Source organism: Panthera onca, chromosome C1, assembly GCF_046562875.1.
Source record: "Panthera onca isolate mPanOnc1 chromosome C1, mPanOnc1 haplotype 2, whole genome shotgun sequence".
In the NCBI taxonomy this organism is placed as follows: Eukaryota; Metazoa; Chordata; class Mammalia; order Carnivora; family Felidae; genus Panthera; species Panthera onca.
Window position 1 is genome coordinate 221,102,030 of NC_138346.1, and position 25,055 is coordinate 221,127,084.

At 62.3% G+C, this 25,055-nt stretch overlaps 2 protein-coding genes across 2 annotated transcripts; both read left to right on the forward strand.

The window, feature by feature from the left end:
- The first annotated feature begins 1,300 nt into the window (after positions 1 to 1,300).
- SDF4 (stromal cell derived factor 4) lies at positions 1,301 to 12,125 on the forward strand. Its single transcript, XM_060624004.3, has 6 exons — positions 1,301 to 1,605; positions 5,193 to 5,329; positions 5,843 to 5,956; positions 9,775 to 9,933; positions 10,271 to 10,446; positions 11,519 to 12,125. Exons 1-6 carry the CDS (start codon positions 1,301 to 1,303, stop codon positions 11,693 to 11,695), a joined length of 1,068 nt encoding a protein of 355 aa, XP_060479987.1. The 3' UTR covers positions 11,696 to 12,125.
- A 359-nt stretch (positions 12,126 to 12,484) lies between these two features.
- On the forward strand, positions 12,485 to 20,840 carry TNFRSF4 (TNF receptor superfamily member 4). The gene is made up of 7 exons (XM_060626044.3): positions 12,485 to 15,747; positions 18,246 to 18,368; positions 18,810 to 18,911; positions 19,298 to 19,364; positions 20,002 to 20,198; positions 20,368 to 20,472; positions 20,560 to 20,840. The coding sequence occupies exons 1-7, from the start codon at positions 15,600 to 15,602 to the stop codon at positions 20,628 to 20,630; spliced, it is 813 nt and encodes a 270-aa protein (XP_060482027.2). The 5' UTR covers positions 12,485 to 15,599; the 3' UTR covers positions 20,631 to 20,840.
- The last annotated feature ends 4,215 nt before the right edge of the window (positions 20,841 to 25,055 follow it).

A 25,055-nucleotide genomic window follows, 5' to 3' on the forward strand; every position in this document is an offset into this window, starting at 1 on the left:
TCCAGGGCCACCACCCCTGGGCCCTGGGTACTGGCGGCTTCCCTCTGCCGCTCCTCCCTGGAAAGACTGCCGGAGGAGGTGAGGGTCTCAGCTGCACCTGCGAGGACCGGGTTATGTCAGGGGCAAGAAGGAGCTGGAGCCTTCTTTGGGAAGTGTGGAATGCAAGTGTCCGTGGGAAGCGGAGTGGGCAGCACTGTCCCAGCGCCAGCCAGAAGGGAATCTGGAGGCACCCGGAGGGTGAGGGAAAGCAGGAGGGCCCAGGCAAAGGAGCAGATATGGGAGGAGGCTGGGATGGCCGAGTGCTAGGCGTGAGTGCTTGTGGCCCCGGGATCTTTAACGTGGTGACACGGACAGGGAGGTGGCCTTGTTTCATCGTTGCCAGGCCCAGGCATGCCTAGGACGACAGACTTCCTGGTGCGCCAGTCTTGGTCCTGTGTGAACACGAGCAAGGATGTGTGCACACACGTGCACGTATATGTGGGTGCACACGTGTAAGTGTGTATGCACAAACACCTGTACATGCGTGGGCATGGACATAAGCACACTTACGCGTATCTGTCTTGTGCACGCATGTGCGTGTATGCATGTGTTTGTGTACGTGTGCGCGCATCTGCAGAGGTCACGGGGTGGGAAGGTGGGAAGGGGCTGGTGCCCTGCTGGGCGGGTTTGGGCATTTGCACTGGCACCAGGCTCAGCTCTCACAAAGCCTCGGGGTGGGGGAGGGGCTGCTGGGTGTTCCTGTTACATCGGGGAAACTGAGGCAGGGGAGGTCAGGTAGCTTAGCCAAGTTCACAGAGCTCACAAATACTGAATTGGGATTCGGAGAGTGAATTACCACGTCCCTGGGGTCAGTGTCGATGGTGGGAGGGGTGGAGAGAGACTGTTTTGGGAACACCTGCTGTAGGCATTGAAAAGGGGCAGGTTTAGTGGTGCTGGGCAGCCCTTGAGATGGGGCAGCTTTACGTGAGTAGGAGGGAGAAGGGCCGGAAACCCAGCATCTTTGGAAAAGGAAAAAGTAGCACGTCCAGTCCGGAACCCATCAACCCAGAGCTTCTGTTTCACGTCGCAAGTAAACGCTTCTTCAGTGAAGTATTTGCTGAGGCTCCCCTGGACGATGGCTGTGTTCTCTTCGTAGACCATTAACGTTGGGGTCCGGCAGCCATGGGCGGTTGGCCTTCTGCAGCGTCTGGGGTGGCGGAAGGCTGTGACCCCAGGCCTCGCTTCCTCACCTGTCCCGCCCCTCTCTCCCCAGCTCCTGGCCACACTTGCGGGACATCCCGAAGTCCGGACCCAGGTGGCCATGGCGTCCAGGCGGGCTTCCCTCCGTGGCCTGGCGTCTCACTGCCTCTGGCTCTTGGGGGTCATCCTGCTGATGGATGTGTCTGCCCGGCCTGCCAACCACTCATCCGCTCGGGAGAGGGCAGGCAACAGGGAGGAGCGGGAGATCCTGCCTCCGGACCACCTGAATGGGGTGAAGCTGGAGATGGACGGGCACCTCAACAAAGACTTCCACCAGGAGGTCTTCCTGGGGAAGGACACAGACGGGTTCGAGGAGGACGCGGAGCCACGGAGGAGCAGGAGGAAGCTGATGGTCATCTTTTCCAAGTAGGCGCCCAGGCCTGGGGGGTGGGGGGCTGTTAGAGTCCGACTGATTTGCTCACCCGGCACGTACTGTGGCCCAAACCCAGGTGGGTCGCGTGCTGGGGCTGGGTGGGGTCCCCAGGTGTCAGGGGCCCAGTGCCTCAGCACGTGCCTGGTGAGTTCCGGGCTCCCACGGTATTGGTGACGTGGTGGCACAGTCTTGTGCCAGGACCCAGGATTCGTGGCTCTTGGTTCCGGGAGAGAGACTGAGAGGAGCTGGGACGTGGGGCCGACTCTCTTGTGGGAGCCGCTCTGAGCGCACACAGGTGTCACACGGGCCGTGGACACGCACACAGGCCACACGCGCTGGCTGCAAGCACACACAGAGGTCACGTGGCCTGGGGGCTTTGGAACCTCCGAGGGAGGTGAGGGGCCTCGCGGCTGGGGCCTGAGCTCAGGAGGAGGCCCCGGGCAGTTGGACTGGGCTTTGTTTCCTGAGCCCACTAGCCTCAGCTTCCTTGTCTGTGAAAGGGGGTGTTGAGAAACCCCGCTTTCCCAGGCATGGTGAGAACGAAGTCCCGGGACTTGCTGTGTGCTTGCCGTCTGCTCGCGGGACGGGACGGGGTGGGATGAGGGCGGAGCACAGGTGGAGGGCAGCGGGGCTGAGGGGCGTGGTGGGTTTTGCCCGTGGGTGGGTGGGAGGAGACCGGGCGGCCGCAGGTGGAGGCAAGGAAGGACGGGCGGGTGGGATGCTCCTGCAGGCCGAGCGGAGACGTCAGGAGCCCCGGTCCCTCGGCGGGGCCGAGGGGGAGCAGCCAGCAGGCGTGCATCTGTCCTCGGCGTCGAAGGCCAAGTCTGGGCGCTGGGTGACAGATCCAGAGAGAGGACCGTGGCCAGACCAGGGCCTGGGGGGTTCAGAGGTGAGGAGAAAGGAGAAGCCGCCAGAAGGCTGTGGCGAGAGAGGGCATCGCTTTCCCGCACGGCCCCCTCAGACGCCGCCCTGGAGGACGGAGACGGTCAGCTGTGCATCAGAGCCTCGTCCAGCGTACAGATTTTATCACTGTCGTCCGGAGTGAGCTTTGCTGCTTCCAGTGAGCAGAGGAAAGCTGGGGACTGAGCCACCAGTGGCAGGTGGCTCCTTCTTGGCGGTCAGATGGAGGCCGACCCACAGGAGGCAGCAAGGTTGGCGTGCCCGTTCTTTCCTCTCCGTGGTGCCCTGATGGGGTTTCCCTGGATGGGTGTTGGTGAGCGATGTGGATCCCGGAGGCCCGCTGGTGTGAGGTGCTCTGGGCGCAGGGGGTGGGGGTGGGGGCAGGGGGAGCAGCAGGTGGGCTGCCCGCTGGGGGCAGTCCGTCGGTGGGCTGGCCGAGACCGAGGACAGAGGTGGGCGCTGCTCGTGATTCGGCCAGCTCACGCAGAGGGCGCTGGGCTCTTCCCAGGAGTCTGTTGGGAGTACCCATCCTTACACTGAGAACCGCCTTCCCGGCAGCCTGGGGAGGGTGGGCTGCACCACTTGGTGGGCCAGGGGCGAAGTGTATGCCCACAGCCAGTCTTTGGGCTAAAAACCCGGTCCAGGGGATCTACCCAGGCCTGCCCTGGGCGTTCTCGGGAGAGAGGGTGGCCCCACCCTGGGTCCTGAGGTCCCTGGGGTCTCTGGGGTCCCTGAGGGCCCTGATGGGGTCCCTGGGAACTTTGAACCTGTGAATGTCTTGCCTGTTGTGAGATCTTCCATCCAAACAGGTTCAAACTCAGCTGTTGAAGCAGCAGTGGGTTCTTCCTGGCCTGGCTTCTGTGCCTTAGAGCCCTTGGCACTTTTGCGTGTTCGGGGGCCTGGAGGGTCTGGTGGATGGGCCTAGGGCTCTGGGAGGAAGGGGCCCCAGAGGGGCCAGGCAGGGCCTGCTGGACAGGTGATGGCAATGGGGCAGAATCCAGAGAGGGTGGGATGTCGTCCAGAGACTCAGTGCCGGGAGCAGGTGCGTGACACCGGAGCGAGGTTCCGAAGGAGCAAGGCGCGCAGTGGGGAGGTGGGACTCTTTCCTGCTGTGCGCACACCGTAAGTGTCGAGGGTTAGTTCTTTAGCTGGTTGGCACATAGGTGGGTGTGGGTACAGAGCGATACCGAGCAGTCTGGTGCCACAGCCAGGCCGGGGCCGTGAGGGCTGGCGTGTGCTCAGAGCCCCTTGGGGGTTGGGCCCCACCCGCATCTCACACCGGGCGGGGCTCTGAGGGCCGGGTGTGCGGATGTCCATGTGGGGGTGGGGGCCTTCCGGGCCACACCTGGGCGCCCGCTGGCCTGTGTGCCTGGAGCCACGAGGGGCCTGCGGCGTGGAGAGGCGGGCGCTTGCTCAGGGGTCACGATGCTAAGGTCACATCACCTGAAGTGCAGAAAACCAGACCGGCAGCCGCATTGCCACCTGGGAGGACAGTGTCCGTGGGCTCACACGCTGGCTGCCCGTCAGTCTCTCTGAGGGGTGGCTGTCTGTCTCGCTTTGTCATGACCTTGACAGTTTTGAGGAGGACCGCACAGGTGTTGTGTCGAATGTCCCTCGTTTCGGGTTTGTCTCTTGTGTTTTCTCATGGTCAGAAGGGTTTGTGGCTTGGGGAAAGGACACCCCAGAGGTGAGGTGGCCCTCTTGTCACATCCTATCAGGGGGTCCTGTTGGCCGGTCACCTGGTTCGGGTGGTGCCTGCCGGGCATCCCTCCTGTCTTCCTGGGCAGCAGCCACTCAGTGAGGCGGTCTCCCTGCGGGGCTGGGGACGAAGTTGTCCTCCCTCCCGGGACCAGGGGGGGGGGGGCGGGGGGCGGCGGGGAAGAACCGCTGTAGTATTTGGAATTCTGGAGGGAGGAGTTCTGTCTCCCCCACGTGCTCACGTTTATCAGCGGTCCCCTCCACCAGCAGGGACTCGTGGATGTGTGTCGTGTACTTGGGGTCCAGCCCCGCACTGTGTTGTTGTGCCCTGGCCGTTGGGGGTTCTTTCATTTGCTTGTTTCGGGGGCACCGCCTTACTTTGTGGCCCTGCCGGGGGCTCCGGGTTCATCTCGTCGTGTGCCCGCCTCAGCCGTAGCGGCAGCCACGTCTCCAAGGAGCCCTGGTGTCTTTTACCGGAGGATGGCGTTTAGAAGCCAAGATCCGGGCACTGGTGTGCGTCTTGCTGCAGATGTCACGGCCTGAGGTCTTGTTGGCGGACGCAGTCAGATAACATGTGCGTGCGTACCAACGTGTGTATACGTAGGTGTGTTAACTCACGCACACACGTGCTAATATGTGTGCACTTGCGTGCACTAGGCGGTGCATATGCGTGAGCATCGCTGACTCGTGTTTGCACGGGGGCGTGCTGGCCCACGCACACACGTGGACACGTGCTTGCGCCTCAGCTACCCGTCTGCTTCATCAGCTGGCCGTCTGCACCCGCGTACGAGGCGCGACCCCGCTCTGGCTTCGCGGCTCTGGTTCGGGCCTCGGCATCTGCCGCGAGCAGGGTCCCAGTCCATCCACCCCAGCGTGTCCCTGTTCACGGCGGTGGAGCCCTGCCAGCCACCCTCGTGTCCGTCGGTCCACCTGTGCTGCCGGGTTCCAGAGGCCTCGTGTGACACTGCCCCTCTGCCCGCAGGGTCGACGTGAACACCGACCGGAGGATCAGCGCCAAGGAGATGCAGCACTGGATCATGGAGAAGACGGCAGAGCACTTCCGGGAGGCCATCGAAGAGAGCAGGGTGCACTTCCATGCCGTGGACCCCGACGGCGACGGTACGGCCGGCAGGGCTCAGGCCGCCGGGAGGGGGCGGTGCGCAGAGGGCAGGGGCGGGGGGTGGGGGCGCCCGCCGACGCTGCCCGCGAGACCGCCCTCCCGGCTCCCGTGTCCTCCGCCGGTGAGGGCAGGGCGGGGCGCAGGGGGCGGGCCGGGGCTCCGGGCCGGGTTCCGGCCGCTCCCCTGCTTCTGCTCCTTCAGTTGCTTGACGTCTGGAAACGGTTACGTACCTCTTCTCGCGTATTCATCCTTTACCATTTCTCTTAAGTTCGCTTATTTATTTTGAGAGAGATTGCGCAAGTGAGGAGGGGCAGAGAGAGAGAGAGACAGAACCCCCAGCAGGCTCTGTGCTGACGGCTCAGCGGGGCTTGAACTCACGAGCCATGGGATGGCGACCTGAGCTGGAACCGAGAGTCAGACACTTAACTGACGGTGCCGGCCAGGCTCCACTGCTCACGTCTTTGTAAAACTGTCCGTCGTCAAACACCCTAACGGTTGGTCTTTGCTTCTAGGCCGTGTGTCGTGGGACGAGTATAAGGTGAAGTTTTTGGTGAGCAAAGGGCACAACGAGAAAGAAGTCGAGGAGAAGATGAAGAATGGCGAGGAGCTGAAGGTCGACGAGGAGAGTGAGCGCCCAGGCCCTGCCACAAGCCCGTGAGGGGGACCCCAGCCGGGGAGAGGGCGGGTCTGGGCCAGGAGGAGGGCCCGCAGGGTGAGGCAGGTGGGGCGCAGAACTCTGCCCGCCCCCTCAGCCTTTCACAAACATGCCTTTAAAACCTCAGGGACAGAAACTCGGTGCACTAGGGTGTTGGCCAAGTTCTAGAGCGCGGCCGGAGAACACTGGCGCCTTTCCCTAGTGACTGCCTTCTGCTCCGCCACCCCGTCCCACCTGGGGGCCCCTGCGGGGCCCAGCATATCCTGTTCCTCCTCCACTCAGTGGGTCACCGTCCCCACCCTTGTCCCATGGTGTCTTCTCTTGGTGGATGCGCAAGCGTGGGAGTTTCTCTGCGGCATCTTTCTGCCTGTGACACGGTCTCTCACGTGTCCGCCGGCTGTGCTGGTGAGCGTGCTGGTGGCCTCTGCTTTGTGAAGGGTGCCGCTGTGTCCCCTGGGCCACAGGTGTTCACTGCTGTTGTGTCTCCAGATGAACGGTGGGCCCTCTTGTCTGTGCCAGTGTTTGTGTATCTAGGCCTGGACCCCTGTGTCCTGTGTCGGGACTGCAGCCGTACCTTCTCTCTGTTTGATTTTCCCTTTAGTCTTTTTTTTTTTTTTTTTTTTTTAATTTTTTTTTCAACGTTTTTTTATTTATTTGTGGGACAGAGAGAGACAGAGCATGAACGGGGGAGGGACAGAGAGAGAGAGGGAGACACAGAATCGGAAACAGGCTCCAGGCTCTGAGCCATCAGCCCAGAGCCTGACGCGGGGCTCGAACTCACGGACCGTGAGATCGTGACCTGGCTGAAGTCGGACGCTTAACCGACTGCGCCACCCAGGCGCCCCACCCCTTTAGTCTTTAATCCCGATTCCCCGTGTTCCGTGCGGGTGTGCAGGGAAGTGATGGCCTTTCTGCGTTAACCTTCGTCCTGTGGTCTTGATACGATTGCCTAGTGGCTCCAGGAGTCTTTGTCAGCTCTTCCGGATTTTCTCTACAGGCAATTGTGACATCTGTGAGCCAAGACCGTTTATTTCCTCCTTCCCAATCTGGGTATCTTTAACTTCCCTTTTTTCTTTTTTGTTTTTAACTAATTTTTAAAGTTTATTTCTTTATTTTGTAATGTGTGTTTACTTTAGAGAGAGAACGCACACACAGATGTGGGGAGGGCGGTGGGCGTGGGGCAGAGGGTCTGAAGTGGGCTCTGTGCTGCCAGCACAGAGCCTGATGCAGGGCTCAGACTCCTAAACCTCGAGATCATGACCTGAGCCAAAATCAAGAGTCAGCCGCTTAACCGACTGAGCCACCCAGGCGCCCCTTTAATTTCCTTTTCTTATCTTACTGCGTTGGCTGGAACTTCCAGTACAGTGTTGAAAAGCATCTTTTTCTTGTTCTGATCTTCGAGGCAAAGTGTCAAGTTTCTCACCATTCAGCATGACGTGAGCTGTAGGTTTTTTGTAGGTGTTCTTTGTCAAGTTGAGGAAATTCTAATCTGTTCCTGGTTTGCTGGAAGTTTGGATCATAAATGGGTGTTGGATTCTGTGTAATGCTTTTTCTGTGTTGATAGGGTCATGTGGTTTTTCTTCCTCATCCTGTTGATGTGATGGTTACATTAATTGATTTTTGGATGTTGAACCAGCCATGCATACTTGGGGTAACTCCCACTTGGTCGTAGGATATAATTCTTGTGTTTTTGGATTCAATTTGCTGATATTTTGCGGGGCATTTAAAAAAAATTTTTTTTCTAATGTTTATTTTTGAGGGAGACAGAGACAGAATGTGCGTGGGTTAGGGGCAGAGAGAGAGGGAGACACAGAATCCGAAGCAGGCTCCAGGCTCCGAGCTGTCAGCACAGAGCCCGACATGGGGCTCGAACTCACAAGCTGTGAGATCGTGACCTAAGCTGAAGTCATACGCTCAACTGACTGAGCCACCCAGGCGATGTGGGGCATTTTTGCATGAGAGACACCAGTCTGTAGTTTCCTTTTCTTGCAGGGTCTGGTAGTGTCTGAGTTCCCAGCCTTCCGGCTGTCTCCTTGGGGGTCACCTGTCACGGGCACCTCGTTAATGTCTCATGCCTTTACTTTTCCTGCTCAGTCTGTTCCTGGAGCACGTGTAACTTAGCAGAGTCTCAAGTTAAACACTGAGGAGGCTCCTGAATGCGCTCCGACGCCAGTCGGCCTTTCCCACTTCCCAGGACGTCATCCAGTATTTTAGTTCTGTCCTTTTTAAACCCTGTGCCTTGGATGTTACTGTTTTTTTCTGAAATGGTTGTTTGCCTTTTTCATATCTGTTTGTGTTTTGTGTTCCCACGGTTTGTCCTGTGGTTCCGGCTGTTCCCTGAAGGTGTAATTTGGAGGTGTCTGGGCATCCTGGGGGGCCTCTGCCCTCTTGCCAGCATTGGTGATTTGGCATCAGCTTCTGGGGTGGCCGCTGGGGTGTGGGCTGCAGGCCCCCCGTCCCTGCCTGCTCTCGGGAGCTAGTCTGTCTTCAGCGCCTTTCCTTTGGCCGTGTCTGGGGTCAGGGCTGTCCTCCAGGGGTGTGAGTTCTGTCACCTCAGCACGTGTCTTCAAGGCCCCTGTTCCCTTCTTTAGTGTCGGTGGGGCACTGCAGGTGAGGAGGGGCGCCGAGGGTCTCGGAGGCCGGGGTGGGGTGGGCAGGGGCTGAGAGGTAGGCTTGGGGGTCCGCACGTGGTGGTCTGCCTCCTCGGGGGACCCTCACTCGGCAGGTGCCTGTGGGCTCATGGGCCTCCCTCCCTCCCGGCCTCCCTCCTTGTCCCTGCTTGTGGTCACGTTGCCGCAGTCTCTGTGTGTCGTCTTCGTGCCGGGAGTCCTGCTGTTGGCTTCAGGGCCCACCTTAAGTGCCTGGTGACCTCGTCTCAAGACCCTTAAGTGGTTTTGGCCGCACAGACCTTTTTCCAGGTCAGGTGCTGTTGACAGCCTGCAGGCGAGTGTGTGCTGACCCCTGTTCCTCTCGGCCCCGCACACGGGCAGGAGGGAGCCAGTCGCCCCACCTCCCTTTAAGTGGATTCGCCATTCAGGGTAGGCCACCGTGGGATCTTGTGTTCATCAGAAGGCGCTAAGACTTGAGGCGACGGGTACCGTGTGGGATGCAGCCGTCTCCCCTGTCGTGATGTGCCAAGGCCTGGGAGTCCCTGTTCCTGGTGACGGTGGTGCGGTGCGGACACACCTCCCGCCTGAACCCTTCCTGCTCGCCTGGCCTCCAGCTGGACGGTCCTTGAGCCTGCGAGGCCGCGGGCCTTCCCACGGAAGGAGAGCGGGGGTGGGGCAAGAGTGTGCGGGGGATGCTTGAGTCATATCTGGAAGCTGGGTTTTCCTCCAGAGCCCTGCCCTCCGTGTAAGGCGCACGTGAAACAGATGGAAAAGAACAAGGTTATGCTTTGTTCCTGTAGGTGCGCGGGGAGGGTGAGTCAGCCTCCACCGTGCTTTTCCATTTCTCCCGAGGAGCAAACAGCAGTAGTGAGCTGGGGCGGGGGCCGTGTCTGGAGGAGGGTCAGCCCCTGTATTTGGTGGGGAGGATCTGTGTCCAGGGGCATATGTGTGTGTGTCTTGTGGGACCTGTGTCTGTGTCTTGGGAGGGTCTGTGTCTGTCTGGGGGCTTTGCCCCCTCTGCCTCCCTGAGGGCCGAGCTCTCCTTCGGGGGAGGGGCGCTAGGCCTCGCTTACCGCAGCGTCCTGAGCCGGCCCTCCTCTGCGGGCAGCACACCTCAGAGCTTTCCTGGTGCGTGCAGGTGCCGTGGGGGCCTGGGTCCTCACAGAGGTGCCTCTCTCAGCACAGGAAGTCCTGGAGAACCTCAAGGACCGTTGGTACCAGGCGGACAACCCCCCCTCGGATCTGCTGCTGACTGAGGACGAGTTCCTGTCGTTCCTTCACCCCGAGCACAGCCGTGGCATGCTCAAGTTCATGGTCAAGGAGATTGTCCGGGACCTGGGTGAGGCCTGGCCGGAGGCCCTGGTGCCCCCGGGGTGGGGGTGGGGGTAGGGGCAGCTGGGCTGGAGGGCGGGGCCCACTGGCACCTGCAGCGACTCTCCCGTCAGGGGTCAGCCTGGGGGTCTCGGAGGCTGTGTGGCCACCTGGTGAGGGAAGGCCAGGACTTGCCCTGGGCCGTCTGACTTCCACCGGGCTCCTGGGCACCTGTTTCGAGACGCACCTGTTCTGCTTTAGGCTGAAAATTTGGCAGCAGACCTGTCTGATGGACTTTCTTCTGGGTGGGCCTGGGTGGTCCCGTGCTCACTTGGGGTCTGAGTGTCCACACCTCTGTCCTGCAGACCAGGACGGTGACAAGCAGCTCTCGCTGCCTGAGTTCATCTCTCTGCCCGCGGGCACGGTGGAGAACCAGCAGGGCCAGGACATCGATGACAGTTGGGTCAGAGACCGGAAAAAGGAGTTTGAGGAGCTAATCGACGCCAACCATGATGGGATCGTGACCATGGCGGAGCTGGAGGTGAGCGCAGGTGGTGGGGGGCGTGGGGGCGCCTCTGGGGTTGGGCTCAGGGCCCCGAGGCTTCCCGTGGGACTGCAGTGGGAGGGAAGGCGGCACCGGTCCGGCTGGGGCCGGTCACTTGGTCACTTAGTGGCACCTAGAAGCGGGCTCCCTCGGGGGTGGGGGTCCACCCCACCAGCCTGGTCGCCTTTGGCACTCAGAGGGGATTCGAGCGGGGTGCCTGTGCCTGCCCCCTGGTCGGGGTGCCCCCTGGTCGGCGTGTCTGGGTGTCTTGGCCTCTCGAGGCTCCAAGAAGCCGCTCCCCAGTGGGCATCTGGCTGGATGCTGGGGCCGTGGGCCACGTTGGAACCCACCATCTCCCCCCGAAGTGTTTTCACTGGTGCCGAGTAGGCTTGTTTCCCCATCGCTGTATGACTCGTTCGTCGCACATCAGAATTCTCCGCTCCCTTGCTGATAGCTGGAGGACGGACACCTGTGGTTCACAGGTCGAACGGTGGCTGATTTGGTCCATGTTTCCGCCTGTGTCCGTGCCCCGCGCGCCCCACTGCCAGGCTGCGGGTGGCCACTCAAAGCTTCTTGCGCTCCAAGAGAGCTCCCCTCCCTCCCTCCCGTGGTGGGGGCTCCCTGGCGAGGACGGGGAGGCAGTGAATCTCCTGCACCCACACAGGCGAGGCTCCCTGGCCCTGAGCCACTTCCAGCCTGGTGTGTGCCTTCCAGAACATTCAGGAACACGCTGCCATCCCCTTCCTGCTGCTTCTGTGCTATCAGCCATTGGGGGGGTGAGGGGGTGGGGTTTAAACAAGGACTTGCTCTTTGTAGCTGGTTAGAGGGTTCCAGCCTTGCTGCTGCTGCCTGAGGCACAAGGTGCTGACCTCGCTGACCGGGTGTCCGTGTGGGGCGGGGGCGTCCGCCTCGGTGGGGGCTCTCAGCCGTGTCACCACGTGCGGACTTTGGGCGCCATTGTGACAGCGGCACCTGAGGTCCAGGGGTCCCAGTGCCGCCGGGGAGCGGGCGGGCCAGGGGGTCCCTGGCGGCCAGGGCCGCGCTGACGCGGTGCCCGCGACCACCGTAGGACTACATGGACCCCATGAATGAGTACAACGCCCTTAACGAGGCCAAACAGATGATCGCCATCGCCGACGAGAACCAGAACCACCACCTGGAGCCCGAGGAGGTCCTCAAGTACAGCGAGTTCTTCACGGGCAGCAAGCTGATGGACTATGCCCGCAACGTGCACGAGGAGTTCTGAGCCCGAGCCCCCCGCCGCCCGCCCCTCCCGGAAGCCTCCCTCCCTCCTGCCGCCCTCGGGCCCCGGGTCCAGGCTCCTCAAAGTTGTGCCAGAGCAGGCCGGAGCCCCCGAGGCGCGCCACGGGCTGGCCACCCCTGTGCGTGGGGCCCCACGTGCTGCCACGTGTCACTTCTGGGAAGCGGGTGCCGTTGTGCGAGGGCACGGACCACAGTGGCGCCCTGCGGGCTCACCACACCTGTGGGAAGTAACGTGGCTCCTGCCGCCTCCTTAAAGACCGAGCGGTGGAGCTCGTGCTCGAATGTGCTGCCGGTGGCCAGTGGCTGGGGGTGCCTGCCCTTCCGAGCGGAGGACGCTCGGTCTCTGAAAACACAAACACTTGTGACAAGAATCTTACGAATTTACTTTAAAATATAGTTGCCTTTTTCTCCCAGCTTCTTTTTTTTTTTTTAAGCCCGTACAATGATTTTGGAACGTTTGTGGCTAGGTGGCTTCCACTTAGCGCTTTTGAGGTGGGCGATTTGGTGAGAACAGAGAGTTTGGTCAGGCAGGTGCGGGAAGGACCAGGATCCCGGGTGGGGCTGCATGTGACAGATGTGTTTACCGACAACGGGGACCTCTGGGAGCTCGTGGGAGATGGCTTTCGCAGGAAGCCGAGGGTGTGGGCTACAGATTTAAAGTCAGGAGCCTGAAGCCTGGGCCTGGGTGAGACCCCCTGGGAGGGGCCGGGGGGGGGGGGGGCAAGGGAACCGGAGTTCCTGGTAGAAAGGGAAGATCTGAGAACAAGCCCTTAGGGGAGGGACCAGGGTGGGGGGTGGGGAGAACTCAGGAGTCCACCGAGACTGGCCTCAGAGCCCCCAGCCCGGCTGGTTGTGGGGGCCTGGAGTCTCCCTGAGCCGGTGGTCAGGGCCTGGGGACAGGACAGCGATGTTGGCTGAGGTTCCACCAGACCTGCATTTCTCACACATGCTGTCCCAGTCCTTTCTGGGGGTCAGCTCTGCCCCGTGCTTGACTGGCGTTGGGGACGGAGGGCATTGAACTGTGAGGGTTTCGCAGTCCCTGACCCCACATGCCTCTCAGCTGCCACCTCCGGTCTCTGCTCCCCCCACCCCCTCCCTGCTGGCCATCCTCTCAGGAGCCCTGCGCTGTGGTCCGTGGCTCCTCAGCGGACAGCTCGCCCAGCCAGTGGGTCCACCCTTGCCACAGGGACCCGCTTCCGAAAAGCGTGGGAGCGGGGCCGCTGCAGAGGAACAAGGGCGCGGTGACACCTGGGCTGGTTTCTAGGCAAACAAGAGGAAAGACTTCAGAAGGGACGAGAGTGCGTGGTGGGAGGGGTCCCCATGGTGGCCAGGCCCACGTGGGTGCATCAGCAGCAAGCAGGTGTGTGACACTTGGAGGTGTGGGCTGAGCTGGGGGGGGGGGGGGTCGGCTGGGCCCACAGGATGGCGGTGGATCGAGCGGGTGACATACAGTTAGTTGTCTGTGCTCCACGGGCCGCTGTGGACCGATGCGGATACATGGGCCAGGTGTGCAGGGCCTCAGGCGGTGGAGGCCGGCGCCGCCGGAGAGGGGAGTGCTGCCCACCAGACCCCCGGGTTGTTCCCTCAACCTCAGAGGCTCTGGTTTGTTTTTGTCAACTTAAGAAAAGGTTTTTCTCACCACCTGTGGGAGACGGCGTGCACGCACACACACACACAAACGCGCATGCACACGCACGCACACCCGGCCGTCTGGACGCCCTGATCCCCTTCCCTGTGTGGACCCCGTCTCACTTGGCAGGCGTGGCGAAGGCTGACCCTGAGTGGCCCCCTGCCCGCTGGGAGAGCTGCCTCTGCCTCCGCCCCGGCCGCTGTGGGCCGTGGCCGCCTCCCTGGCAGCCTTGCCCAGGAGGAATTTCCCACAGACGGGCCGGGGGAGCTCAGCTTCCTTACCTGTTTTTCTCGGGGAGGGGGATTTCCAGCTCCTACCCCGCTCTCGTCCCATCCCCAAGGGAGGCCCCCTGCCTGAAACTTTTTAAAGTAACTGTTGAATGGTTAATTTCATCTCACGGTTGTGATTTGAAAGGTACAAAAATGACACAGTAGAGCGTCCCCTTCCTCGAGGGGTGTAAGAGAAAATGCACACGTATGCACACGTTCGTCTGGTGTGCGCACATGCGTGTGCCTGTGTCCTTCCCCCTTGACCCACCACAGAGTTCCTGCACACGGGCCTTCCCCGCCTGCCCTGGATCCACCCAGATCTGTGTCTGAGGGCGCCACGCGCTCCGTAGGAGCACACTGGGTCGTTCCAGTCTTTACTGCTGCCTTGGTGCTGTGGGGGCACCCTAAGCCCAGGGTGGGTGTGGGGCAGGGTGGGGAGAGCCTGACGTGGCCTCTAAAGTTCGTGGGGAGGCAGAGTTGGCCCCGCCGGCAGACGGCACACAGAGTCCTGCTGGCCTCTGCCCGGCCGGGGAGTCGAAATGGGTGCTGATGGTTTGTTTTCACAGGACTCCCCACCCCCACCCCAAAGAAGTACCTGGGTGTTCACACACGTCCCGGCACGTGAGGCCGGTGACACACACATGTGCCCGCGCACGGACACAGGTTCACACGTGCTCTTGGGCACACTGCCCCCAGGATGCATCTGCAGGCGTTTGGTCCGTGGGGCCGTCCGAACACAGCACCATGCGTGGGGCAGCTTAAACGGCAGTCCTGGGGCCCCGGTCAAGTGTGGGCAGGGCTGCTCTCTCCTGAGGCCTCTCTCCTTGGTGGCAGATGCCGCCTTCTCCTTTGTCCTCGCCAGGCAAAGAGACCCTCCCTCCCTCAAGGTGGGAAGAGACTCTCCTGGGGTCTCTCCCAAAAGGACCACGGTCCTGTGGGGTCAGGGCCCAGCCCTCTGACCCCGTCTAGCCCTAACCACCCCCTTAGAGGCCCCATCTCCAAACACTGCCACGTTGGGGGTTGGCTTCAGCACGTGGGGACACAGTTCAGTCCCTGACACTTGCGGTGTTCAGACATGCTCAGCCTCACGCACACTCTCCCACACCAGCACCCCCCTGCGTCCGCACCTGCCTGCTTGCCACACTGCTCCACACCTGCACACGCTCTCCCACGTGCTCCCACGTGTGCACGCTTGCTCTGAGCTAGTTCTGGGCACTTGTGCCAGGGACCGTGCTCTGGAGGCGGGAGCACTCCTTTTCTTCCCCCTGAGCTGGTGCCCAGTCACGGGTCCAGATGGTGAAGGGCCTGTCTCCCGACCCAGTGTGCTGCCTCAGTTCACCCGTGTCCTCTGTGCACCCTTTTGCTGAGGGGATGAAGACTGGCGTGAACGTGGCCTTTTGTGTGGTGTGTGTGTGGGGGGGTAGGAATAGCCAGCCGCCTGTCCCCCCGGAGGGGCCGACCCTGCCCTGTACAGGGAGAGTGGGTGCCCAGAAGGAGCGGGCTTTGGAGGGGTTCTGAGACCAACCCTCCTCCAAGTGGCGTGAGTGGGCAGAGCAGGGCAGGAAGGCATCCAGGGTGCCCCGCTTCCCTGGTGAGATGGGAGCCAGAGGGGTCCCGTGTCGGGGGGCGGGGGTGGGTGTAGACCGGATGGGCCTGGCAGGGGCCAGGGGGCTGTGGGGCCGCACTTTGGCCCCGGGGTCTGTCTGCATGCTGCAGGAGGGGTCTGGGCTGGTGCCCAGCTGCCAGCTGGCTGAGCCTGAGGTTAGTAGGTGTTGTTGAGGGGATGGGGACCGGGCCCCGGGGCAGAAGAGAAGCCCACATCCCAGACAGGCTGCCTTCCTGCCACCAGCCCGGGTCAGGGGTCGCCAGCCCTTCCTGGGCCTCCTTCCTCCTGGTCCCCTCCTCCTCCCTCCCTCCCCACCCCTCCCCCGCAGCCCTTATAGCCACATCCTGCAAGGAAAAACCCCAGACTCCTGCACCGGGCAGAGATGAGGGTGGCTGTGGGGGCTCAGCGGCCCAGGGCACCTCACTCAGCTGTCCAGCTCCTGGGGCTTGTGCTGGGCACCGCGGCCGCGCTCCACTGTGTCGGGAACACCTACCCCAAAGACGGCAGGTGCTGTAGCGAGTGCCCACCAGGTGAGTGGTCTGGCCACAGAACTGGGGAGGGATGCCTGTGGGGGCATGGGGATGAGGTACATGGGGAGAGGGGACATGGAGACCTGGGACATGGGGACATGGGGACAAGGGACATGGGGATGGAGGCACGGGGATCGGGGAGGGGGAAAGGGGGACAGGGACGTGGGGACAAGGGGACAAGGGCCATAGGGATGGAGACACGGGGATCGGGGAGGGGGAAAGGGGGACAGGGACGTGGGGACAAGGGGACAAGGGCCATAGGGATGGAGACACGGGGAAAGGGACACGGGGACATGGGGACAAGGGGACAAGGGCCATAGGGATGGAGGCATGGGGATCGGGGAGGGGGAAAGGGACACAGGGACATGGGGACAAGGGGACAAGGGCCATAGGGATGGAGACATGGGGATCGGGGAGGGGGAAAGGGGGACAGGGACATGGGGACAAGGGGACAAGGGCCATAGGGATGGAGGCATGGGGATCGGGGAGGGGGAAAGGGGCACAGGGACATGGGGACAAGGGGACAAGGGCCATAGGGATGGAGGCATGGGGATCGGGGAGGGGGAAAGGGGGACAGGGACATGGGGACAAGGGGACAAGGGCCATAGGGATGGAGGCATGGGGATCGGGAAGGGGGAAAGGGACACAGGGACATGGGGACAAGGGGACAAGGGCCATAGGGATGGAGACACGGGGAAAGGGACACAGGGACATGGGGACAAGGGGACAAGGGCCATAGGGATGGAGACACGGGGAAAGGGACACAGGGACATGGGGACAAGGGGACAAGGGCCATAGGGATGGAGGCATGGGGATCGGGGAGGGGGGAAAGGGGGACAGGGACATGGGGACAAGGGGCAAGGGCCATAGGGATGGAGACACGGGGAAAGGGACACAGGGACATGGGGACAAGGGGACAAGGGCCATAGGGATGAAGACACAGGGAAAGGGACACAGGGACATGGGGACAAGGGCCATAGGGATGGAGGCATGGGGATCGGGGAGGGGGAAAGGGGGACAGGGACATGGGGACAAGGGGACAAGGGCCATAGGGATGGAGACACGGGGAAAGGGGGACAGGGACATGGGGACAAGGGGACAAGGGCCATAGGGATGGAGGCATGGGGATCGGGGAGGGGGGGAAGGGGGACAGGGACATGGGGACAAGGGGACAAGGGCCATAGGGATGGAGGCATGGGGATCGGGGAGGGGGAAAGGGACACAGGGACATGGGGACAAGGGGACAAGGGCCATAGGGATGGAGACATGGGGATCGGGGAGGGGGAAAGGGGGACAGGGACATGGGGACAAGGGGACAAGGGCCATAGGGATGGAGGCATGGGGATCGGGGAGGGGGAAAGGGGCACAGGGACATGGGGACAAGGGGACAAGGGCCATAGGGATGGAGACACGGGGAAAGGGACACAGGGACATGGGGACAAGGGGACAAGGGCCATAGGGATGGAGGCACGGGGAGAGAGGGACAGGGACATGGGGACAAGGGGACAAGGACCATAGGGATGGAGACACGGGGATCGGGGAGGGGGAAAGGGGGACAGGGACATGGGGACAAGGGCCATAGGGATGGAGGCATGGGGATCGGGGAGGGGGAAAGGGACACACGGACATGGGGACAAGGGGACAAGGGCCATAGGGATGGAGGCATGGGGATCGGGGAGGGGAGAAGGGGGACATTGACATGGGGACAAGGGGACAAGGGCCATAGGGATGGAGGCATGGGGATCGGGAAGGGGGAAAGGGACACAGGGACATGGGGACAAGGGGACAAGGGCCATAGGGATGGAGACACGGGGAAAGGGGCACAGGGACATGGGGACAAGGGGACAAGGGCCATAGGGATGGAGGCATGGGGATCGGGGAGGGGGAAAGGGGGACAGGGACATGGGGACAAGGGGACAAGGGCCATAGGGATGGAGGCATGGGGATCGGGAAGGGGGAAAGGGACACAGGGACATGGGGACAAGGGGACAAGGGCCACAGGGATGGAGACACGGGGAAAGGGACACAGGGACATGGGGACAAGGGGACAAGGGCCATAGGGATGGAGGCATGGGGATCGGGGAGGGGAGAAGGGGGACAGGGACATGGGGACAAGGGGACAAGGGCCATAGGGATGGAGGCATGGGGATCGGGGAGGGGGAAAGGGACACAGGGACATGGGGACAAGGGGACAAGGGCCATAGGGATGGAGGCATGGGGATCGGGAAGGGGGAAAGGGACACAGGGACATGGGGACAAGGGGACAAGGGCCACAGGGATGGAGGCACGGGGAGAGGGGGACAGGGACATGGGGACAAGGGACATGGGGATGGGAGACATGGGGTGAGGAATGGGGAGAGGGAGATAGAAACACGGGGGCCTGGGACACGGGGATGTGCAGATGGGGTCCTGGGACACAGGTGTCACGGACTAGGGGACTCGGGACAGTGGCCGGGCCAGAGGCTGGGCGGGTCGAGTCCACCCTCCTCGTCCTGCAGGTTATGGGATGGAGAGTCGCTGCAGCAGTGACCGGGACACCAAGTGCCTCCAGTGCGCGTCCGGCTTCTACAACGAGGCCGTGAACTACGAGCCTTGCAAGCCCTGCACACAGTGCAACCGGAGTGAGCGCCACCCCGGCCCTGGCCCCTGGCCCCCCACCTGCGTCCCGTCGCCCCGCCCAGGGCTCTCGTGAGGCCCCCAGCGCCACAGAAACAAACCCCAAGCCGCAGTGGGGCTGCCACACCACGGAGGTCCCCAAGGAGAACCTTCCTCCTCCCAGGGGGGCTGAGGCCACGCGGAGTCAGGGAGGAGCATGTGCCTGCCAGGTGGCCTTTGGGGTGACGAGACCTGGATCCCAAGGGCCACGTAGGGTCCTGGTACAGGCCTGAGGGAAGGTGGGAAGGGAGGCTGCCGTGGCCACCGGATGCCCTAGGGGCCAGAGGAATATGGCCTCCGGGGGCTGTGTGTGGGGCTGCTGGTCCGGGGACCCTCGGCTTCTGTCCTCCGGCCTCTCTGCATCCCTGCCAGCCGTGCCTGCCTCACCTGACCCCCCCCCCCCCCAGGAAGTGGGAGCGAGCCCAAGCAGAGATGCACACCCACGCAGGACACCGTCTGCCGCTGCAGGCCGGGCACTGAGCCCCAGGACGGTTACGATCGTGGAGTCGGTGAGCCCGGAGTGGGGGGGCAGTGTGTGCGGTGAGCCCCGGGCGGGGTGGGGGGCAGTGCGTGTGTGAGAGGCCAGGGTCACGTGCCTGGGGGGGGCCTCAGGAGCCGTAAAAGAAGCGTGTCTTCCATATCGCACGCTCTCACTTCCCCTGTACCCCCATCCCAGTCCTGCCACCACGTTCCTTTCCCCCGACAGACAGGTGCCCAGAAGGGGGTGGGGCGGGGCACCGGGTCCTGGCCAGTGGGTGGATGTGGGCAGGGAGGAGCTTCCGGAGGGCACGGTAGGTGAGCGCCTAGCCCTCCAGGACCAGCCCCCGGTGGCTGCAGCGTCCAGGTCCCTGAGGTGGCAGGGGATGGACTGAGATTGTCCTTGTCTTTGTTGCAGACTGTGCCCCGTGCCCACCGGGACATTTCTCCCCAGGTGATGACCAGGCTTGCAAGCCCTGGACCAAGTGAGTGTCCTGGGGGCCTGGGGATCAAGGGGCCAGGCCTGGGAGCAGGAAGCTGCCGGCTGGGGGTGGGGTGCTCCTGGCTCCTGCTGCCCTGACAGATGGCCCGGTCCCCTCATGACTCCTGCTCCTCATGGCCCATGACCCTGGCCCCACCATGGCCCCTGCCTGCCCGCTCAGCCCCGGGTCCAGCCTCCTCCACCAGCCTGGCTGCTGGGCCGGAGCGAGGAGTGTGTGAGACTCTTTCCCAGGCCCTGGGAGTTTATGAGACCAGTCAGTTGTAGCTGGGGGCTCCGTGGTGGGGGCAGGAAGAGACGAACAAGCTGGTGGTGTGAGAGGGCAAGACTGGGCTGGAGCCGGCTGGGAGGAGACTGTGGGGAGCAGAGGGAGGGGAAATGGGGAGTGAGGGTGTGAGCAGTGGCCTTGGAGACCCTGCAGGGTGTGAGGCCCCCTGGGGGGGGGGGTGAGGGGCCCGGGCAGGTCTTTGGCGGCCCACACAGTGATCCAGTGTGGGTCCCCAGCTGCTCCCCACATCCCCCGGTCCTGTCTCGGTGCTGGGCCCATCCCGTCGGTCTGGCAGGAGGCAGGGGAGGTGGTGGTACAGACCTATGGCCTGATCCGCACCCCCTGCCCTTCTCAGCTGCACCTTGGCGGGAAAGCGCACGCTGCGGCCGGCCAGCCAAGGCTCAGATGCCGTGTGTGAGGACAGGAGCCCCCCAGCCACCACGCCTTGGGAGACCCAGGGCCCCCCAGTCCGGCCCCCTACCACCCAGCCCACCACAGCCTGGCCTAGGACCTCACAGGAGCCCTTCACACCCCCTGCAGAGCCCCCCAGGGGTAAGGGGGCCTGGCCTTGCCCCAGCAGGGCCCTCCCCCCAGTCCAAAAAAGAAGGGGGCTGGGGGAGGATGGGGTAGAGACGCCCTCTGCCCTCGTCGGGGTCCTCCTGGGGCGGGTGGACTGCTTCCTCTGGTGGCCCCAACCTCAGCAGGCCCCGCCTCCCCACAGGTCCCCAGCTGGCCGCTGTCCTGGGCCTGGGCCTGGGCCTGCTTGCCCCGGTGGCGGCCGCACTGGCCCTGCTCCTGCACCACAGAGCCTGGCGGCTACCCCCCGGTGAGTGCGCAGTGTGTCCCCAGCCCAGACGGCTTCCCGAAGGGGGGTGGGGCCGTTGCCCACCTCCCCCCCTCTCCTCCTCCCCAGGTGGAAATAGCTTCCGGACCCCCATCCAAGAGGAGCATGCCGATGCCAACTCCACCCTGGCCAAGATCTGAGCGGCCAGGCCAGGGGCCCAGAGGGTCTGCTAGACATTGAGGGGCCGTGGGGCGCCCCCAAGCACGGGCCGCCACATCCCACCTTCCCACCACCCACCCTGCCACCCTGCGCCGTTTTAGGTGCTCCTGGGCTGACACCCAGGGCTCTGCTATGTATGCTGTGCATACTCCCCGCCCAGGGTGGTGCCCCCCCCCCCCAATAAACGACACTGGCACATGTGGTCTCTGACCGGGCACTGGTGGTCTGGGGGCTGCACACGTGTGGTGGGGGGGGGCGGGGGCTGGGGCTGTGCCCACCTCTGGCTGGAGAGGGGGCTCAAGCCGACTGCTCAGAGACCCCAGGACCCCTGCCCTCATCCTTCTCTGGGCACGTCCCGGCACCTGTGGTGGGACGTGGAGGCCTAAATGAGCGTCCTGGGGGTGGGGTTTGGACAACCCAGCAGCTTGTGGGGGGAATTCAGGAGCTGCTCCCCCCCAGACCCTAAACCTGGGTGAGTGGGCCCGAGGCCCCCCCGGTGCTAATGGGAGCAAGTAGGAGGCCTGAGGCCCTGGTCCCCAAGGGGACTTTTGAGAGCGACCCTTCGGGTTTATGCGTTCCCCTGAAGGAGAGAGCTCTTTCTCGAGGCCTCTCAAACCCCCTGCCCTGCCAGACCTGCGAGTGGGTCCCCGCAGCAGCACTTTGGGAAACGAGAGGCTTCTGGCGGGGCGGACTGCACGGCGGCCGGCTGTCCAAATGCCCATCGACGGCACAGTCCCACTGACCTCAGTGTGCCTTCCAGGACCATGGGGCCCTCCCGCTGGGGCGCCAGGCCACAGAGCGAATGTCCTTCATGGCTGCGGGGCATCCCGCAGCCAGCAGGTGACTCCGAGCCCTGGTTTTGGCAGAGCCTCAGCTCTGGCCACCAACCCTCCTTGTTTCCTGGGCCATCTTTCTCCCCAAGGTCGCCCCAAAGGCCTGTTCAGCCTGTCTTCAAATCTCCTAGTGCTCCCGCCCTGGCCCGAACACCGCCAAGGGGAGACAGGGCCGTCCCTTGTTCATCAGCACCGAGTCCCCACAGGCGTGGGACTCAGCAGGGAACAAACCAATGTAAACCGTACCCTCCAACAGACAGCAAATCCACACCATTGATTTGGGGATCAGGGGTCCCCAGGACAGCATGGAGGCTATGGAAAAGTGCTGTGGGGCTGGTGGAGGGGCCAGATCCTTGGGGCCCAGGGCTTCCTCTCCACACCTCCCCGCTCTTCCCCCCTTCGCACACCCAGGACGCCCTTCGCTTGCCTGGCTGCCCCAGCTCTGCCATCGGATGGGAAGGTGGACAGACTCAGCTTTTCTTTGCTGCCACACTGACCCTGAGCACACTCTCCGACCCCTCACCCCCTGCCCGTCTGCTGAAAAACCCCAGCCTCCATCTACCCCAGGCCCTGCCTGACCCCCGAGCCTGGGTGTTGAGCTGGTACCTCCCACAAGCCCCAAAGGCACACGCTCAGCACGGCGACTGGTGTGTCTCCAGCTTCCTTCTCCCACGCGGCCCCTCCTCCACGCCCCCACCTGGCTCCACATCCGGGCCCACTGTGGGTACAGGTACAGGCTTTGAGATTCCCATCTCCACACCACCACCACCCACCCCCTTCTGGTTACTGCCTGGCTCCTTAAAGGGCCCTCTGCTAACAGGAACAGGGGTCACCATGTCGGTTGGAACAGGTGATTGTGCAGAAATGTGGCGAGCTGCTCATAAAGGATTGGAAAACGCAGACGAGCAGATAAAGATCATCTCTCGCCGCACTGCCCAGTTACAGAAACTCTACTCATCCACGCAGCCTGTGGCTAGGGGTGGGGGGTGGGGGCTTCCGGAGGGGCTGGAACGAGAAAGCAGACGCAGGCACTGACATTTTGCTGATGTCACTCGTGCCTTTTGAGGGGGCTTGCTCATAAGCCACCATTCCGTGGGCATGATGTAATCTAGGCCCTTTGATTTTTGTGCTGCTGTGGCTGGTAACCACGGAAGATCCTTCTTCTCCCACTCGGGCCCCTCCAGTGGACATTTTCTGCACAGAGCTCCTCCTGCCCAGCCCACCTTCACCCCTCCCCCACAATAAACTGCTTCCAGAAGTTTCTCTGCCCTTGCTTCCGGAAGGACCAGCTGATGCATGGCACAGGCCGACAGAGTTTGTGGGTGTTCACTGTATTTGCCTGGGCCACTTAGCGGAAACGGGGTGACCCTGCGCTGCCACAGACGGGACCCCTCAGGTCTTTGAAATGAGCAGTGGATGAAGGAACTGCCCCATTCTGTACTTGGAGCACCTTTACCTGGTGTCCGGCAATGGCCAGCGCTTGGACCCGTCTCGTCTAGGAGCTGAGCGGAGATCTCAGGGCTCCTTAGAGAGGGTGGGCCTTACTTCAGCCCGGAGCCCCTCCCTTCCCTGCAGGACCCTGTCTGACCGTCTGGGGAGGGGCTGTGCATCCTGGGACTTGAACAGTTGGGTCACAAGTTGCTAATTCCCGTCATTTCCCTCGGGCCAGGTGGCAGGTGCAGGTCTCCAAGGCCTATGTCACAGCTATCAGCACACCTACAGCCCGTGGGGCACATTCCCGATTCCCCCTCCCCAGAATTCTCAGAAGTCTTCACCGCTTCCCTGCCAAGACTCAGCTGGAGGGCTGGGAAACACGGCTGAGCTTTCCAGGGGGGCTTACAATAGGAGGCAGGGCCCCAGAACCCCTCTGTGCCACACGGGGAAGCCGAGGCTCAGAGAGACAAGGGACAGTGAGCTGGAGGCTGTGTTCTCTGTGGTTCGAGAGCTCTGTCAGGGGCTGCCCCTCCACCCACTTCCAGGAGGACCAGATTTGTCTGGAGAGGTCTGGATACGAATGGGCCCAGCAGTTAGAGCTGTGACCTGAGCAGGCCACCTCTGACCCAGCACTTCAAGTGACCGGAGGCTCAATCCGTGCCCAGACCTCTCCTTGCCAGCAACCTCTCCCAAGATCCAAAGAGGTCCTTGGGTGGGGAGGTGTGAGGGGGCTTCCCTGGGGGCTCTAAGCCATGAACAAGATGTCCGCACAGCAGCAGTCCAGGGTCCAGGTGTGTGTGTGTCTGTGCGTGTGTGCATGTGTGTGCGTATGTGTGTGCATGTGTGTGCGCGCGTGTGTGTGTGTGTGTGTTGTAAGATGACACCGTGTGCATCTGGAGCCCAGTCAGACCTTCTTGGCCAAGTGAGGGGTCTTGTCTTGATCCCTAGAAAGTGTGTGTGTGTGGGTGTCCTGATCCCTGGAAAGTGGGGGGCCTCTTGGTATTGGGCTCTGTGCTAAGGACCGGTGAGCTGGTAGGTCTCTGGGGCCCGGATGCCAAGGGACTTCATCCTACACTCTCTGGTGGTTGGAGGAGATCTTTATTTTTTATTTTATTAAAAAAATTGTTTTATGTTTATTTTTGAGAGGCGGGGAGGAACAGAGAGAGAGGGAGACGCAGAATCCGAAGCAGGCTCCAGGCTCTGAGCTGTCAGCACAGAGCCCGACGCGGAGGTTGAACTCACAAACCTCGAGATCATCACCTGAGTTGAAGTCTGATGCCCAACCTACTGAGCCACCCAGGCGCCCTGAGGATGTGATCTTTAAAAGCCCACAGAGCCCTCCTGAGGAAGTTGGATCCAGGGTAGGGGACGAGGCCAGGTGTGGAGGGGGCACAGAGAGGGAGCAGTCCCTGGCCAGACCACCCTTCTGGGGGGGGGGGTGGTCCCTGCACCAGTCTACCTGTGCCACCTGCATCTGGCACCCACCCTTCCTGCCTACATCTCTCCCTACAGACCTGACAGACTGCAGGTTTTGAATAGAAAACATGTTTTTAAATGTTTATTTATTTATTGGAGCGGGGAGGGTCGGAGATAGCGGGAGAGAGAGGATCCCAAGCCGGCTCCACACTGCACGGCGTGAGATCGTGACCTGAGCCGAAATAAAAGGCGGCCCTCAACCAACCGAGCCACCCAGGTGCCCCTGAACAGCAAACATTTCTGACTTTCCCCCCTCCGGTCCTACCCCAGACATAGTTGGGGGTGTAGGCTGGGTTCCATGCCCCCCTCAGCACTCACACATTTGGCAGCATATTCAGTTTCTGGGTAGGAATTCCTGGGCCAAAGGGCATGAACACTTAGGAACCCCCAAGGTCACCGCTGAGCCTGAGTCTCCTGGAGGTCCCCAGCCCCGCCCTGTGAGGTTGGGTTCTCCACCTCCTTGAGATAGAGCTGGGCCCAGTTGACTTAAAAAAATTATTACTTGGGGCGCCTGGGTGGCTCAGTCGGTTAAGCATCCGACTTCGGCTCAGGTCATGATCTCACAGTCTGTGGGTTCAAGCCCCGCATCGGGCTCTGTGCTGACAGCTCAGAGCCTGGAGCCTGCCTCCGATTCTGTGTCTCCCTCTCTCTCTGTCCCTCCCC